Below are 16,254 nucleotides of genomic sequence, written 5' to 3'. Positions count from 1 at the left end.
AAAATAAATTCACGATAAATTTTGGTGTTGTTTGATAAACTGAAAAATTAAGTGTTGAAAATTTAATTACTAAATTTAAGTTATAAAATTTGTTTGATATATTACTTAAAATTAATTAAGAAATATAATTAGATTTTTTTATAAATATAAATTTTAAATTATTAAAAATTATATTCTATATTTTATCCTTAATTTTTAAACATTTGAATTTATTCTAAACAAAAATTGAAATCTTAAACATAAAATAAATAGCTCTTATTAAATAATTAAAAAATATTTTAATTTTACCAAATGATTTATCAGGCAAAAAATCACTCATGGTAATTTTTGAACATTGGACATCATTGGTTTTTGTAAATATATATTTTTTCTTAAATTTTTGGGTAAACTATATAAATGTTACAAAATTATTAGTAACTTTATGTTTTGACCACTCAATTTCAAAAAGTTATAAAAGGTCACTAAACTAATTAGAAACTTTCGTTTAAGTCACTTAACTATTCAATTTTTTTTATTTAAGTTACTGAGTTATTGAATCTTTTTTCTAAGTTTGACTAGCGAGCTTCAAATGACAATTTGATGATCATTGATTACGTGCGATAATAATGCCGGCTGTCAACAATTCGTCACATTAGTTACACTAGATGTCTCTAGAATTTAGCACTGATTTGAAGTTGGTCCTAACTACAAAATATCGTTATTATATCAATTAGGTATCTTTATTAGTCAAGTCATCATCTAAGGAATTAAATGCTTGAACAAATATAACATTGTGCATATTTTAAAAAAAATTCAAATTTTAAACATGTCTGCACCTATTGTATAGGCTATTTGAATTTTACGTATTTAAAAAATAAATAATTCTATTGACTTGCTAAATATAAAGTTGTCCGTGCATTAGATATATACATAAATATGTTTCTTGTTATATCTAAGCTAGAATTTAATGCCCAAGTTGAGAATTAGGCTAATTGAAAGATTTGATTGAATTTAAATGTTTGAATGTTTTGAAGTTTTAGATTAATTTAGAATTTGGATCATTACTTTTGGACTTATGATGAAATTAACCCAATATATAATGTAAGAACCTATGCACAAATATGTGTTTTCTTTTTTTGGGTCTAATTATCGGTTAAGCCCACCCTTTAATTCCTTGTTAAAGTAAGAATGTAGGATAAGAAGCCTAGCAATACACGGGGCAAAGATCAGCGCATTCTTTTTACCGAATGGGCCAGTAATCGCAAATCTTTTCATTTCATTACACGCCAGCCACGGTTTTGGGCAGCCTGAGAATTGAACGGCAGGAAAGTTCTTCTTCCCAAACTGAAGGTAAATGGTTTAAGCCTTAAGCCGACTAAGATAATTTATTTATTTGTTTGACAAAACTGCGAACATCAACTGTTTGATAAAATGCTTGAATGAAAAGAAAAAGGGAAAATGAGTACATATTTCTCGTACTAACGCTTAATATTTTGCGTACGTATTGTTATTGTTAGTTGAAGTAATGAATGTATGAAAGTCATCGAGACCCGAAACGTCGAACTACGAAAATGAACTGTTTGATAAAATGCTTGAATGAAAAAAGAAAAAAGAAAAAGAAACTACATATACCTCTTAATAACGGTTTCTATTTCGTATTTGTATTGTTATTCTTAGTTGAAATAATGAATTTGTGAGATACTCATCGAGATCAGAAATGTGGATTGCACGAGCTAAGCCTCTGTTGCAATTGCAAACCATTAGAAGAAGATGTTCGAAATCACCATGCTACGTTTTCTCTTTTCTTTCTTACTCGGACGTTCCTAACAAGAAGAGCCCTTTACAGGTTTTTCGTATATCTTGTCTCATTTGTTCACTTTCATGGATTTGAACTATATAATGATGACTTGTGTTTGATATTTGGGGTTGTATGGGCCCTTTTTTTTTTTTTTCGTAGGAGACTAGAATGAGAGATAGGTTTAATCTCTATGCCAAAGGAGGTGATGGTGGTAATGGCTCCACCAGTTTTCGCCGTAGTCGTCATGATCGTCGTGGTAAACCTGATGGTCAGTTTTCTCTCAATGTTTCCTTCTCTGTAACCATTCTTTCATATAGTTACATGCTAGTACTTTTTTGTTAATCAGGCTCGAGTGTGAATGTTAGATATAAGCCTATTTAGAACACGGGTTTTGTTCCATTTTACTATTAAAAAAAATGTATTTGGAGGTCTTTGAAAGATCATGTCCTATACCCTTATACCCTTGCATGAATATGTGTCGTATCAGACACGAATACTTCACTTGGAACGACGAGTCGGAGCTAGTAATTGCGACCGTTCTTTCATATAGTTAGTTACATGCTAGTACTTTTTCTGTTAATCGGACTCGAGTCTGAATGCCAAATATAAGCCTATTTAGAACACGGGTTTGTTCCATTTTTCCTTTAAAAAAAAATAATGTATTTGGAGGTCTTTGAAAGATCATATTCCTATACTCTTGTTCCTTTGCATGAATATGTGTTGTATCTGACATGAGTACTTCAATTGAAATGATGAGTCGGAGCTTCTAATTGCAACCATTCTTTCATATAGTTGCATGTTAGTACTTTTTTGTTAATCGGACCCGAGCATAAGTGGCAGATGTAAGTCTATTTAGGACACGGGTATGTTCCATTTTTCTTTAAAAAAATTCATGTATTTGGTGGTCTTTGAAAGATCATGTTCCTATGCCCTTATACCCGACATGGGTGCTTCAATTGAAATAACAAGTCGGACAAACGCAAGTTCATACTATACATGACTAGTCATGCATACATACATGGAATTTTGTGGTGATTCTTAGTTCATATTATGTTGGCAATAAAGGGTGTTTGAACTTGGTAAATCTATGGAGGGAAAAAGGGTAATATTTTGTTACTACCCTGCTTCTGATGTTTGATGGGCTTAAACGTAGGTGGGAATGGTGGAAGAGGTGGTGATGTGATCCTAGAATGTTCCACTGCAGTTTGGGACTTCAGTGGCCTGCAAAATCATGTCGTATGTTATCTTCTCTCTTTTCTTTGTTCAGCACATTTCCCCAACCGTGATCGGTGTGATACCTTATGATTCTCTGTAGAATGCAGGGAGAGGTGGACATGGAACCTCGAAGAACAAGATAGGAACTCGAGGAGAAGACAAGGTTAATACTTTGGAGCTCCTTTCTTTACTTTGAACTTCGTGTTATTCACTCTTGTGTTTGATTGAATCAAATGGGATTTTGAGATACTCATTGTGTGATAGATTCTCCAAGTGCCTATTGGTACTGTAATTCACCTGAAAAAGGGTGAAATACCGTCCATGCTTGAACATTGTTCTTCAGCCGATTTGGATCCTTGGGAACTCCCTGGTTCACTCTCTACGGACCAGTCTGAAGTTGACCAGCTACCTTCCTCAAAGAACACAAGTATGGCTGAGAAAGTAAAATCGACACATGTTGCTGGTCACTTATCGTTTTGTACTGAAATAACTGTGGACCAATCAAGTGGCATGAACCAAGCAACCGGGCCTCAATCAGAACCTACGGAAGAAATCAGTTATAATGTGGCAGAATTAACGGAAGAAGGTCAGCGGATGATTGTTGCAAATGGAGGGGAAGGTGGTTTAGGTAATGTATGTTATCCAAATGTTACGATGAAGCCTAAGATGACAAAGGGTGAAGTCCCTAGGGATAATTCAATCGAGGATGAAGCATCAAATGATGATCGATCCTCCCTTCGTACTGGTTTGCCAGGTTCTGAAGCTGTTCTTGTCCTAGAACTTAAGAGCATTCCTGATGTAGGCCTTGTGGGGATGCCCAATGCTGGTAAAAGTACACTTTTAGGGGCAATATCTCGAGCTAAGCCTGCAATAGGCCACTATGCGTTCACGACTCTAAGGCCTAATTTAGGGAATTTGAACTTTGACGACTTGTCAATTACGGTGGCTGATATTCCAGGATTAATAAAGGGTGCTCACCAGAATCGTGGACTCGGACATGCTTTCCTCCGCCACATAGAACGTACTAAGGTTTTGGCATACGTTGTAGACTTGGCCGCCGCATTAGATGGTAGGAAAGGAATTCCACCATGGGAACAACTGAGAGATTTAGTCTTGGAGCTCGAGCACCATCAGGGAGGTCTCTCGAATAGACCAGCATTGGTTGTGGCGAATAAAATCGATGAGACCGGGGCTGAAGACGTCTTTCGAGAGCTCGAGAAAAGGGTCGAAGGCGTTCCTATATATCGTGTATGTGCAGTTCTAGAGGAAGGAATATCAGAGGTAAAAGCTGGTCTTAAATTGCTTGTCAATGGTGATGAAAATTCAAGCTCACTCAATATAGAAAACATTAGGTGTTGATTAGAATTCTGCTTTGGATGATATTTTAGAAATTATTTTAGTCGATTTTTTAAATTTTATTTTTAAAAATATATGCGTTGATGAAAAAATATTATTGTTAGGGCATATTGTGTTGATATCACGAATTTATTGTTTTATCTCCTTAATAGGCTTACAGAATGCGGATGATTAGTTACTGCCTCGCTCCGGTAGATATCTTAAGAAATAATAAAAATGCAATATTATCATTGTATTAATTTATCTTTATAATTTATGATTATTAGAGCAAACCGGAAGTAATTATTATAAAAATATAACTACCCAAACACCATTAACAATTATATAAAAAAGGCAGAGAGCTATGGGTTAACATCATTAACAAAGTTGCTACTCATAAAATGATTATAGTTTAATCTTCGATGATTGCTTTTTCTATAAAAGAAATAATTTTGAAGAAAACAAACAAATTCTTAGATTCATCCAAAGATATTATATGAAAATAATCGACATATAATAAAACCAACTCTTTGTAGACCCATAAGAAGTAAATAAGGGTAGTTTAAGCATTATAAAAAATTAGTTGGGGGTAATTTAGGTATTAAAACTTAATGATAATAATAATGTTTTGAACAATTTCAATATATGTTTTGTTTTGATAATATCCGCTCTCTTAGATATAATATTTGGAACTATTCGCCTATAAATAGGAGAATAATATATTTCAATGTATTCGAACTCATGTCCTTCTGTATTAGTAATAATTTTCATGCCAATTGAGCTAAAATTTAATCGACTAATAATGACAATTTAAATATTTTGTAAATATATATATACATTTCTTAGTGCAAAACTTCAATACAAAAGTTATGTATAATTTTTATATTAATTTATTAAAATTTGATTTCACATCACAAGATTATATTTTTAATATATTAAAATATATGTGTATATATTTATGGAGTGTGTTTCGCATTTCGGATGAAACAGAGCCGATGTCAGGATGAGGAAGAGTCGACGTCCCGACGACATAAAGAATGACGTCATGACGTGGTGATGTGTTCTCCACTAAACCGGATTTCTTCTCCTAGTTAAACTCTGCAATCCTTTTCAAGTCGATCTCTAATAACTCTAGGATATTATAATTAGATTAGTCGCGAATTGTAGCCTATAAATAGGACTTTCAGCAATAGTTTTGTGGGAATTTTCGGAGAATTTTGTATTATTTTGATTTCAGGTTTGTTTGGTTTTTCATCTTGTACTCTTCTTTCAATTTTTTTATCGTTTTAGTGAAATTTCTTTTATCTATAATCTTTTATCTTCTTCGAATAAATTTTTCTATGTAAATATTTATATTCAATTTTAATCGTTTTCATTGTTGTTGGTTGCATAGTTTAACCCAAAAATATAGTGTCTATTATATTATAATTACAAATTACAAATAAAATAAAGGGAGAATGTTTCCAAGGTTGCATGATTCATGCCTTTTTATCACTATCTCCTCTCAACTTTATTTATCTATTTATTTAATCAATTTACTTTGTTTTTTTCCCCTCATATTTTCATCATTATTCTAATCCATCATTTCGTTTCGATGTTACCATAGTTGTTGGATTAAATTTAAAATTTTAATGGCAAAAATTAATTTACGTGTGAAAATGACATTTATTCACCTATTGGCTCACTTTCTCAATTGATTCTGACCCAAAATTATTTAAAAAAACAGTCGACTAAGACCACAAATCTTGGTTTTTGATGGGCATAAAGGATAAAGTATTTTTTTTATTTTTAAAATATTATATAAATAAATTTAATAAAAATTTTGATATTAATAATTATATTTAAATCATGAAATTTAGAAAGTAAAAAAATTGCTCAATTTTAATTTTCGAACTGGTGTGAATTTCGATCATTACTTATCACAATGATGCGTTTCGATTGGTTTCAATTTATATTAATGTAAGTTCGCCGTAATTAATAATTTTAAATTTAATATTTTATATAAATATTTTACATGTAATTTAGATATATTTATATTTATGTAATATGTATGAAAAGTATTTAAAATATATAATATTTTTTTAAAATTTGACTTTCTCAAAAAGGATAATTTAATTAATTTATTTATTCTTTTGATTAAATAAAAAAAATCTTTTTTTTGAATGATAAAATTATAATAATTTCTAACAAGGGAAAGAGCTGATGCAGCTTTACAATTCCAAAGACGCAAATCAGCCGAGATTATGCCACTTGTACGGTTGATATTCACCCTCCCTTACTTGAAATCCACTATAAGTACCGATCCATTTTCCGTCTCAAAACTCATCCATAGACTTTTTGAGCTTTCGTGTTTGTCTATTGAATTCTTTCCCTCACTTTCTCGAAAAAAAAAATGTCTTCAGGTTGCAATTGCGGATCTAACTGCAGCTGCGGTGACAACTGCTCGTAAGTTACTTTGTAATTATTGGTTTCTTTGGTTAAATCGTTAAATGAATCGATCTTGAACGAAACGGATCGGATTAATTCTGAATTTATTTGTTTTTCGATGTTGAATTTCGGGTTTGGATTGTTGCAGATGCAGCAGGAACCTTAACCTTGGATATTCGGAGAAGACAACCAGCACTCAGACCATCATCTCCGGAGTTGCGCCAGTGAAGATGTTAGTTTCGAACTAAAATTTAAATTCAAATTTTTATGAGTTAATTGCACCAAGCGGTCCCAAACAATTGTTTGGATTTTAAATTGGTCCTTGGTACCATGCTCTCTCGGCCTATAAGTTATGGGTCAGAGGATGGAGCTTTGCTCAGCGCAAACGCAAACTCGTTAGATTGGCATGGTTTCGTTTTCGACTATTTGAGCACTCAACCTAATAGTGTAATTGAGCCAAGTCGAGCTTAAATAGCGGTAAACTTGTGCTCCAGTCAAAATTTGATGTTTGTTATTCGACTTGAGCTCGACTCGAAGATTAATTCTTAAGTTCGAGCTCGATTCAAGACATAATTGAGTTATTCGAACTCAATTAAATTCGTTTACCAATTTTTATATTAAAGCTCAAACTTGAGCTCGATTAGACTCGTTCGTAAGTAATTTCATTTACTAGTTTAATTGATAACTCGAGCTTGGTATGATAATTACTTAATCAAATTGAGTTTCTTTTTAGTCAAAGTCAAATAACTCACGTTCACCGGTGTCTCATTTACACTCCTAATTCAAGCTCTTAATAAAATCAAAAGACAAAATCACTATTGGAAACAATACAAGACGTGTTGAGGGATCCACTTATATTCCACTAGATGACACTTTAACTTCTTTTAAAGGAGCCGAAATATATTCCTTAACTATAAATTCATTATCAAGTTAGTTCTATCGACTTAGGCATTAATTTAAGTTTTAAACATATATTTGGATATAATGTAGAACATATGTAAAAACACATTATCAAATCATAACCACGTGATTAACTTACTAAAAAAAAGATAGTAGAGATTATCTTTTAACAGTTAAAAAAAGTAGACACGTGTTTTAAATATATTTTACGTTAGATTTAAACTTGCATTTTAACATCCAAACCAAATGATTAGGTTAACAAAACTATCTGATTGACACAATTTTAATATTTTAAAAAAAGAACCTTTTGAAATTTGAGATCATCTCAGAATCCAGATAATAGTAACTGAAATTTTATTGCAAAAATATATATGTATATATATTGATGTTTTTAATAATAACTTTTATTATTGCAGGACCTTTGAGGGACCAGAGATGAGCACTACTGAATCAGGACATGGATGCAAGTGTGGATCAAACTGCTCTTGTGATCCATGCAACTGTTGAAAAGCTTGATGAAAGCCATAGATTATGAAAAAAAGAAAGCAGCAAAAATAACAGGCCTCTGTAATGATATATTGTCAAGGATGGATGCCTGCAAGGTCTATAATTATGTCTCTGTCTGTGTCTTGTGTAATAGAAGCTTTGTTTGTGGTGAAAATAATGTATAAGCCATTTGGTTGGGAGCAAATTGTCCTTTTCTCCAAAGGATTTTTGCTGCTCATTCATGGTGACTTGGTTTATGGTTTTATCTGTTGTTGTTAAAATCTTATAAAAATATATATCGGTTGCTGCTCTTGGTTTGTATCAAATCATTGTCTGAAAATATATGGCATCTTTTATTACTTTTATTTTTTTATTATGCATGTACTGGTCTATATTTAGAATTCGTGTCTATCCCTCTTAATAATGTTATTTTTGCGGATTCGAATGAATCATCTTTTTTACGGAGATAAATCCTTGCCCGCTAGGCAAGAGGATAGCAAATTATAAATTCTATTTCGATAGGACATGTATTTCTATTACTATAAAATTCATAAATAAAGTAATTAATCGTGGTAACGGTTACCATTATCCTATTTGTAGTGATGAATCTTGTATGTGTTCTTAAGAAAAAAAATTGTCAAAATTTCGGGGTTTTAAAGGTCATGGAAACACATAAGAACTCTTGAATGGAACTGGAAAATAAATGTAACTCAATTTTCAAACTCTCATTAGGAGTACAATGTGCTTTACCATTACAACCAATCACTTATTAGTTATTTTTTTTTAATTCATGGTTTGATTTCTTTTATTTAGTATGTACCTATTTAAGTGTTGGATTATATCTTTAGATAAAAAATTTTTTAAATTTGGTTTAAAAAAGTAAGGCATAATATATTTTATATATAAACTTTGATTTAATGTATAATGTAATATATGAAAATTTAATTTGACTTAAATTCGACAAATCATTAACAAGATTATTGAATTAGCATCATTTTATGATATATATATTGCGTGCACAAATAATTATTTTAATTTAATATGAAAATAAATATATCTATTCATTTTTTAAAATGTGTATAATTAAATCAGAATCAATGTTTCAAATTTATGAACCAGAATTTAAGTTTTACATCTATTATTGTACCAAATCAAAAAATTATACATTAAATTAAAATTTATATATAAATTTAATATTTATCCATCGAAAAGAAAATATTAAGATCGAGATATTATATAAATTTATTTATGTATAAAATAAGAAGTATTACAAAAAGAAAATATACCATCGAAACTAAAAAAAATGTAAATTTAAATAATATTTAAAACACATATTAAAGAATTTAATTTTCGATTCGATTCATACACTTGAATTCGAGCTTGATTTGATTAAATTTAAATAAAAATGTAAAATAGTTTTAAGTTTGACAACTCAACTCAAAAAATTCGAGCTTGATTTAATTAAAAATTTTAAAAAACAAACTTGAAAAAATTTAAACAGTTTATTTATAAAGAATTAGCAAAAATTAATAATTTAATAATTTATATGCAACAAATTAACAAAAAGCGATTAAAAATATATATATGTATATATATATATATATATGGGAGGGATCCACTTACATAGTGTAAAAATTAAAGTAATTTTACATATTTTTATAATTATTTATATGATTAATATTTTAACAATTTATATAAATATTTACCGAAGTATGTAAAATTATTTTGGTTTTTACACTATGTAAGTGGATCTCTCCCATATATATATATATGTAAAATAGATTAAGTTTGACAACTCAACTCACAAAATTCGAGCTTGAATCTGTTTAAACTCAATTCAATTAAAAATTTTAAAAAATGAACTCGAAAAAATTTAAACAGTTTATTTATAAAGAACTAGCAAAAATCAATAATTCAATATATATAGGGAGAGATCCACTAATTTTACATACTTTCGTAACTATTTATATGATTAATATTTTAACAATTTATATAAATATTTACTGAAGTATGTTAAACTACTTTAGTTTTTACACTGTGAAAGTGAATCTCTCTCATATATATATATACACACACTAATAATTGAATTAATTTCTCAAAACATTATTTTAATTTTTGGGTAAACTAATACCCAATGTCGCTAAACTATTAATATATTTACGTTTTAATCACTCAACTTTAAAATATTACAAAATAATAACTAGACTATTTGAAAGTTTTTATTTAAGTCACTAAATTGTTAATTTTTTTTAAAGTTCGGCTAGTGGGCTTCAAACAACAATTAAAGATCGATACGATGAATCAACACTCATCAATGTGTAAAAGAATATACCGTAGATCTAAATTGATCTAATGGTTAATTTGTTTGGATTTTGATTTGAAGATTAGTGACGTTCAAAGTTATTTCATGAAAAAGAAATTAAATTGTAGAAGAAAAAAAGAACAATAGTTTTCGTTTAGTGCAAGTAGTGCAAGCGGAGGACATACATTTGCTATTTTAACAACCTAGTGACTTAAATGAAATGTTTTTAATTAACTTAAACTAATTGAACTCAAATAAACACGAATACTAAACACGAGTATTTCAAAAAACCGAAATATAAGAAAAATTCGAAAAATCGAAAAAACATAAATTCTATATAAAAGCCTAGATCAATCTAAGAACGTACAAGGTTTTTTTTTTTCTTTTAACAAGTCCAGAAAAAAACATCATTTGCTGATATAATCAAAACAACTAATATGATAGTAAATGCAGTTAACTGTTTCATCCAAAACATCAGAAATGGTAGGAGGATACCATAAAAATGGAACTATGCAAGGCTCAAATCTCGGCTCAAGCATCTTTTTCGTCCATAGCGGGAGTCATGTCATCGAAAGCCTCATATTCATAATCTTTATTATCAACTTCCATTGATCTTCCGAAAACGAATGACTTTGTCCCCATCGTTGTAAATGGCATTAAACCAAACGCTCGAGCAGTCTTGATCTCTCTCGCAACCTTCCTTTGAGCCTTGGCACTAATACCGGTCTATACATTGAACTAAAACGATGTAAATAAAGGAAAATCCATAAGCTACGATAAATACATCAAATCATCATTAGAAATTACCGAGCTCCGCTTTATAATGATTCCAGCCTCGGTTAAGAACTGCGCCAGGAACTTTACATTCTGTCCAACATGTATCGTTAGAAGTAACAGTAAGTTAATTACAGTACCCGATAACTAACAAAATGATAATCAAGGTTCCCACAAGTTATAATGAAAAGTATGCTGTCATCAGAGAATAATCACATGATAGCACTATTATCTGAACCATCTAGATTTGGAAAGCATTTACAAAAACAAGAATATATGACCAATTAGGCTCGGGAAACAAAGGTGATGCAAGGTTCAGATAGGCTCACCCGGAAATCAGCTTTTCTCAGTACTTCCTCTGTAGTCACTTCAAATGTGGCAGTTTTGGGAGGTTTACGTACTCCCGGTCTTCTAAGATCAAGATCCTGCATTATACCACATGGAAGTTGAACAATAGGATAGTGCTACTGTTAGCATAACAGAAAAATAAAACAACGGAGTAGCAGCACATTTATAATTATAACATCAAAACTCAATGTTAAGATTTGGCATTGATTAACCATTTCTACGCAAAAGCTTATCGATATCTATAAAAAACATTTGCTAAACAACGAAAACAAAAAGAAGGTAATCTTCTATAAGGACCAGACATGTTATGATAGAAATACAGGTTTGTGGAGTCTTCTGAGCTAGTTTGTTTGATAAATAGGGTCAGACTATTGTATTCTACCATGATGACTTCTACCGAGACTTAGAAAGGAAGATGCAATGTGGGTTATACTTCTAAACCTTGGTTTCTTCGGAATTATATTAAGTTCATTCATGAAACTACTCTTTTAAGGCCATTCGTACACTTAAATCAGTCTAAAGTGCTTAAAACATCAACCGTGGAACACATCGAGCTATTAAGGGAAACAATCAGTGGAAAAGTCCGGGAATTACGGATTACTCATGTAAGCATAATGAACCAGAAACTTCTAAAAGTTACACTCACTAATAACTTGGCAAAACACATTTTCGCATCAAATAAATCGATCCTTTGCTCGACTAAATTGGAATCGTAACAAAACACGGAATATCAAATTCCTGGTTCAGTTTCTAATGATCCTTAAAACATGATATTGCTAAGAAACAAAGATCAATGTTATTCATACTAGGATGTGACACATACATGTTCAAAGTCCATATATAAGTATTCAAGAAAAAATGAAGAATTGAAGCTACGTAGACAAAGATTGCCAAAAGAAAAACCTTGGGTTCGTATGTCGATCCAGAATGAAAGGTAACATCGGGTCTAAAAGCATAATCATTTTTGTGAACTTCATTGAGATCAAACTCAAAGTAAGTGGCTGCTTTCTTCAATTTCATATCCATTCCATCTGATACCATACTGAAACTATCGTCCAACTCGTCTCTATTAGCCATCGAAGGACCTAATCGATATCGAGACCTCTTATCAAGCTTTTCGAAAAAAGCTTGAGCTTTTTCACTATCACTGGAAGACCCACCGAATATTCTTCCTTCGAATTCTTCAGTTGATTCAAACGAACCGGAATTCGGAATATTTCCATCAAACTTATTTGCTGTGGAGAAAGATCTAACAGTTCCAAGATACTGAACTGGACGTGTAAAACCACCACTGAGTGAACTCAACATAGCTCGAGTGATTCTCATTTCTGATAATGATAATAATAATAATGAGCTAAAAAACAACCCTAAAAGCAATGAAAAAAAACATTTAGAGTTCCAAATAGCAATAGGTAGTATTTCACAGTAGCGGTGCTGTTCGCCACCGGTAAAAACCTCACGATAGCAGCGCAGAGCGGCCGCAAATTACGGAAAATAGCGGCGATAATGATCCCCTAATTCAGCTAAATCGATAGCTTTTAAAAAGATTTCTTCTTTTTAACAAAGTAAACAGAGAGAGTAACAAGCAGTAGGATTGAAAACAGAAAAAATCAAATATAGCAGAGTGATGCAGACAACTCAAAATTTCATGAATCAAATAGAAATCAATCTTCAAATATAAAATTAGGGTTTCATAAATTACCTTATTTAATTTCAGGGTCTGCCGGAAACTTGAACGGTGGGAGGCGGAGGAGGAGAGGGAGAGGCTTGTTTGGCGGCGGGGATGTGGGAAAAAGAGAGTTAAAAAGGGAAGTCGGGAAATTTTGGAGGAAATCTCAAGAAACTTCTAGGTTAAATTATGCTAGTAGTCCTTGTAAGATGCATAAGTTATGAATTTAGTCTATGTACTTTGATTTGATCATTTTTTGTCCTTGTATTTTTCTAATTTTAAAATTTTTGTCCTGACCAAATGGTTGTTGTTAATTCGTTAAGATTATTTATTTCTAAAATTTGATGTGGTAAACATATTATCACGTATGTAATGTTATATCAATTTGTTGTTTGCATACATGACTAACAAAAAGCTAGACGTTAATGGATTTAATGATTATCATTTTGTATCAATACTAAAATTTCAAAATTCGAAAAGTATAGGGACTAAAAATGATCTAATTGGAGAACATAGACTAAGTCTATAACTTAACTCATAATAGTATAATTGAATCGAATTATAGATTGGGTTAAAATTAAAATTTTAAAATTTAAAAAGTATAAAAACTAAATTTAATCAAGTAAAAAAAAGACTAAAATTAATTAATTAAATTATAAGAACTGAATCCTCAATTTTTAAATACTATAAATATTAATGACACAATTTAATCAAAATTTTAGTAATACGAAATTTTAGAAAACCCTTTTTAATATACAATTTTATTTGTATAAACATCGAAAAAGTTTAGTTAACAGATAGATATGTATAGGGTGTATTTTTTTATTCCACAAATAGTTTAACAAACCCCGAACAACAAACACGATTAATGTAACTCAAATCCAAACCACAAATGAGGCCGTGAACACCTTGACCATCCTGGATTTCTTAAACCAATTTTAATTTGAAATCTTGAAAGAAAATTTTGAGTATAAACACTCATTTTCAAGTATAAATAACATAGTCGATATTAAAATGTCAAATCGGGTTATAAATTTTGGATCACTTTTAATTTGGGTCTTTTTAAATTTGGGTCATTCAAATATTTTCAAGTTTGGTCATTACAAATTACTTTTTCAAATAATTTTACGTTTTAGATCACTTTATGTTCGGATTTGAATTGTTAATTTTTATTGATCAAATTAAGTTAAATCTTCAAACCAAAATTAACAAGATTGGTCGATTTATTATAAATTATAAAATAAATATATAAATATTTTTATTTGACATATATCACAATAATTACTATATCAACGTTATTACACTACAAAACTTTAGCATCATATGCACAATTACTTAACCAAATATTTAGATTATAATCGGCCAATAACACTTTTTTTAAAAACAAAATTAAGTACGATTATCATTAACCCTTTCGATCTCTGCTATGGCCTCGGCCACGGCCATTTCCGCCGCCACTTCTAGCTCTTGAAGTAGGATCATGGCCACGATTCGCGGTTGGTTCACTGTAATCTTCAATGTTCGCCACTAGAGACCTTTCTTTCGTAGCAATCAATATCTCATCTCCTGTAACATTATACAAACCAGGCAAGAATGTCGATCTCATTATTTATATATTATCTCCTCTACTAATGTAAAATAAAAATAAAAATCAAATCGGAAGTTGAATCTATCGTATGTCTTCTGGACTGTTTTTAGACACGTCTTATATTGTATGGTCATAGAATACTAATAGTAGTCTCGGAATGCTTTACTAGAATGTGATTGAATGAAATCCAACTCTACTTTCAAACAATCAACAATAATCTCTTCAATTTTATAAGATAAAACCAAGAAAATTTCTAAGTGAATTTTATTACAAACTATAACGGATCGAGAAAATAATAAATTAAGAATACATACCTGATGAAATTGAAATTGCCTTACAAGCCGAGGACACTATAGTCAATGTAAATAGAAGAAAGAAGCAAAGCTTAGCTTTAAAACTCATTATTTTGTAAATTCATTTAGGTCCTTTGTATTTTTGCCAATTTTTGGGAAGCCCTATTTATAGACACAAAGTTCCCCAGTTTAAATATTATTACGTGGCGAATCGTGATTGGGAGTTGAGAGTTGACTTTTACAGGTCGTGCATTTCACGTTTTTTATCATGAAACTGTTTGTTACTTGATTGAATCTGAGCCGTTCGCTTCATCTTGATCAAAAAAAGTCAACGAGTATGATGTTGCCGCTTTCTAAAGCTGCATTATCCTTTTTTTTTTCTTTTTCATATACACTCTATGCCATATGATATGAATGTATAAAATATTGTAGAAATATAATGATTTAAATCATTGGACTGACGAGGTTTTGGTTGTGTTGATAAAGTTAAAATCGAGCTTGATGGATGAAATTCAAGTTTTACCTTAAGCAAACAATGTGTCGGTTTTTTTTTTCTAATTTTAAGTATAACAATAAATTTAACTTTCAGCATTTATATTTTTTGTCAATTTGGTCATTTTTAGTTAACTTTGGCCATTATCTTTTCAGGAATAGTAAAAAATAAAAATAAAAATGCTAACTAAAACATTAATTTTTTTTAACAATGTTTATATAGTATTTCATGTGTACCTTATATTGAAATGACACTATTTATCTTGTAAATCACGCCAACAAATAATTTAAATTTTATAAAAATATTTAAGAAATAAAACCATTCAAACTTCACAAAAAAAAGTTCGTAATTTTTTTTAAAAAAAATGAAGTATATAGATAGCCATACGAGCTGTTATGTTTAAAAAATTGACATTTTACTTAGAATTTCTATTTAAAAAGCAACAATTCATCTCTTTTTAAAAGGTTGATATTAGGGTCAAATTTAACTAAAAAAAGGACTAAATTGATAAAAAAATATAAATATTATGGACTAAATTTATCTTTATACCCCAATTTTGTCCCACAATGTGTGATTCTTGGACATATTTATTTTATTCAAACTTGTTCATTATTAATTAATGATTCAAGTTCGTTGCACGAACCAAT

At 30.3% G+C, this 16,254-nt stretch overlaps 4 protein-coding genes across 6 annotated transcripts; 2 read left to right on the top strand and 2 right to left on the bottom strand.

The window, feature by feature from the left end:
• The first annotated feature begins 829 nt into the window (after positions 1-829).
• LOC121212676 (probable GTP-binding protein OBGM, mitochondrial) lies at positions 830-4,510 on the top strand. Of its 3 annotated transcripts, none has more exons than XM_041085920.1 (6): positions 830-1,329; positions 1,657-1,825; positions 1,937-2,045; positions 2,931-3,013; positions 3,093-3,155; positions 3,257-4,510. In XM_041085920.1, exons 2-6 carry the CDS (start codon positions 1,697-1,699, stop codon positions 4,349-4,351), a joined length of 1,479 nt encoding a protein of 492 aa, XP_040941854.1. In that variant the 5' UTR covers positions 830-1,329; positions 1,657-1,696; the 3' UTR covers positions 4,352-4,510. The 3 variants fall into 3 exon arrangements, with proteins under 3 accessions (XP_040941854.1, XP_040941853.1, XP_040941855.1); XM_041085919.1 differs by having other exon boundaries at positions 946-1,329; positions 1,695-1,825; XM_041085921.1 differs by lacking the exons at positions 830-1,329; positions 1,657-1,825 and having other exon boundaries at positions 1,933-2,045; positions 3,100-3,155.
• Positions 4,511-6,529: 2,019 nt separating this feature from the next.
• LOC121212675 (metallothionein-like protein 1) lies at positions 6,530-8,499 on the top strand. The gene is made up of 3 exons (XM_041085917.1): positions 6,530-6,772; positions 6,903-6,986; positions 8,071-8,499. Exons 1-3 carry the CDS (start codon positions 6,720-6,722, stop codon positions 8,159-8,161), a joined length of 228 nt encoding a protein of 75 aa, XP_040941851.1. The 5' UTR covers positions 6,530-6,719; the 3' UTR covers positions 8,162-8,499.
• A 2,259-nt stretch (positions 8,500-10,758) lies between these two features.
• Positions 10,759-13,427, bottom strand: LOC121212674 (uncharacterized). The gene is made up of 5 exons (XM_041085916.1): positions 13,267-13,427; positions 12,468-12,892; positions 11,546-11,641; positions 11,250-11,309; positions 10,759-11,168 (listed from the first exon to the last, which is right to left on the bottom strand). Exons 2-5 carry the CDS (start codon positions 12,888-12,890, stop codon positions 10,974-10,976), a joined length of 774 nt encoding a protein of 257 aa, XP_040941850.1. The 5' UTR covers positions 12,891-12,892; positions 13,267-13,427; the 3' UTR covers positions 10,759-10,973.
• Positions 13,428-14,517: 1,090 nt separating this feature from the next.
• On the bottom strand, positions 14,518-15,234 carry LOC107952997 (protein PSY3). Its single transcript, XM_016888223.2, has 2 exons — positions 15,136-15,234; positions 14,518-14,799 (listed from the first exon to the last, which is right to left on the bottom strand). The coding sequence occupies exons 1-2, from the start codon at positions 15,221-15,223 to the stop codon at positions 14,639-14,641; spliced, it is 249 nt and encodes an 82-aa protein (XP_016743712.2). The 5' UTR covers positions 15,224-15,234; the 3' UTR covers positions 14,518-14,638.
• Positions 15,235-16,254: the final 1,020 nt, after the last annotated feature.

The sequence above is a fragment of the Gossypium hirsutum genome, chromosome A13, assembly GCF_007990345.1.
Source record: "Gossypium hirsutum isolate 1008001.06 chromosome A13, Gossypium_hirsutum_v2.1, whole genome shotgun sequence".
NCBI lineage: Eukaryota > Viridiplantae > Streptophyta > Magnoliopsida > Malvales > Malvaceae > Gossypium > Gossypium hirsutum.
Note: the sequence above shows the minus strand (reverse complement) of the source record. Positions and strands in the feature narration are given on the sequence as shown.

What these genes read in the sequence shown, in the direction of transcription:
- LOC121212676 (XM_041085920.1), top strand. Translation starts at nt 1,697, where the DNA reads ATGTGGATTGCACGAGCTAAGCCTCTGTTGCAATTGCAAACCATTAGA. An exon ending in TCGTCGTGGTAAACCTGATG is followed by an intron (nt 2,046 to 2,930) that starts GTCAGTTTTCTC and finishes GCTTAAACGTAG; the next exon opens with GTGGGAATGGTGGAAGAGGT. An exon ending in GAACTCGAGGAGAAGACAAG is followed by an intron (nt 3,156 to 3,256) that starts GTTAATACTTTG and finishes ATTGTGTGATAG; the next exon opens with ATTCTCCAAGTGCCTATTGG.
- LOC121212675 (XM_041085917.1), top strand. Translation starts at nt 6,720, where the DNA reads ATGTCTTCAGGTTGCAATTGCGGATCTAACTGCAGCTGCGGTGACAAC. An exon ending in AGCTGCGGTGACAACTGCTC is followed by an intron (nt 6,773 to 6,902) that starts GTAAGTTACTTT and finishes GGATTGTTGCAG; the next exon opens with ATGCAGCAGGAACCTTAACC. An exon ending in GGAGTTGCGCCAGTGAAGAT is followed by an intron (nt 6,987 to 8,070) that starts GTTAGTTTCGAA and finishes TTATTATTGCAG; the next exon opens with GACCTTTGAGGGACCAGAGA.
- LOC121212674 (XM_041085916.1), bottom strand. Translation starts at nt 12,890, where the DNA reads ATGAGAATCACTCGAGCTATGTTGAGTTCACTCAGTGGTGGTTTTACA. An exon ending in GATCGACATACGAACCCAAG is followed by an intron (nt 11,642 to 12,467) that starts GTTTTTCTTTTG and finishes GGTATAATGCAG; the next exon opens with GATCTTGATCTTAGAAGACC. An exon ending in TGAGAAAAGCTGATTTCCGG is followed by an intron (nt 11,310 to 11,545) that starts GTGAGCCTATCT and finishes CATGTTGGACAG; the next exon opens with AATGTAAAGTTCCTGGCGCA.
- LOC107952997 (XM_016888223.2), bottom strand. Translation starts at nt 15,223, where the DNA reads ATGAGTTTTAAAGCTAAGCTTTGCTTCTTTCTTCTATTTACATTGACT. An exon ending in GGCAATTTCAATTTCATCAG is followed by an intron (nt 14,800 to 15,135) that starts GTATGTATTCTT and finishes ATAATGTTACAG; the next exon opens with GAGATGAGATATTGATTGCT.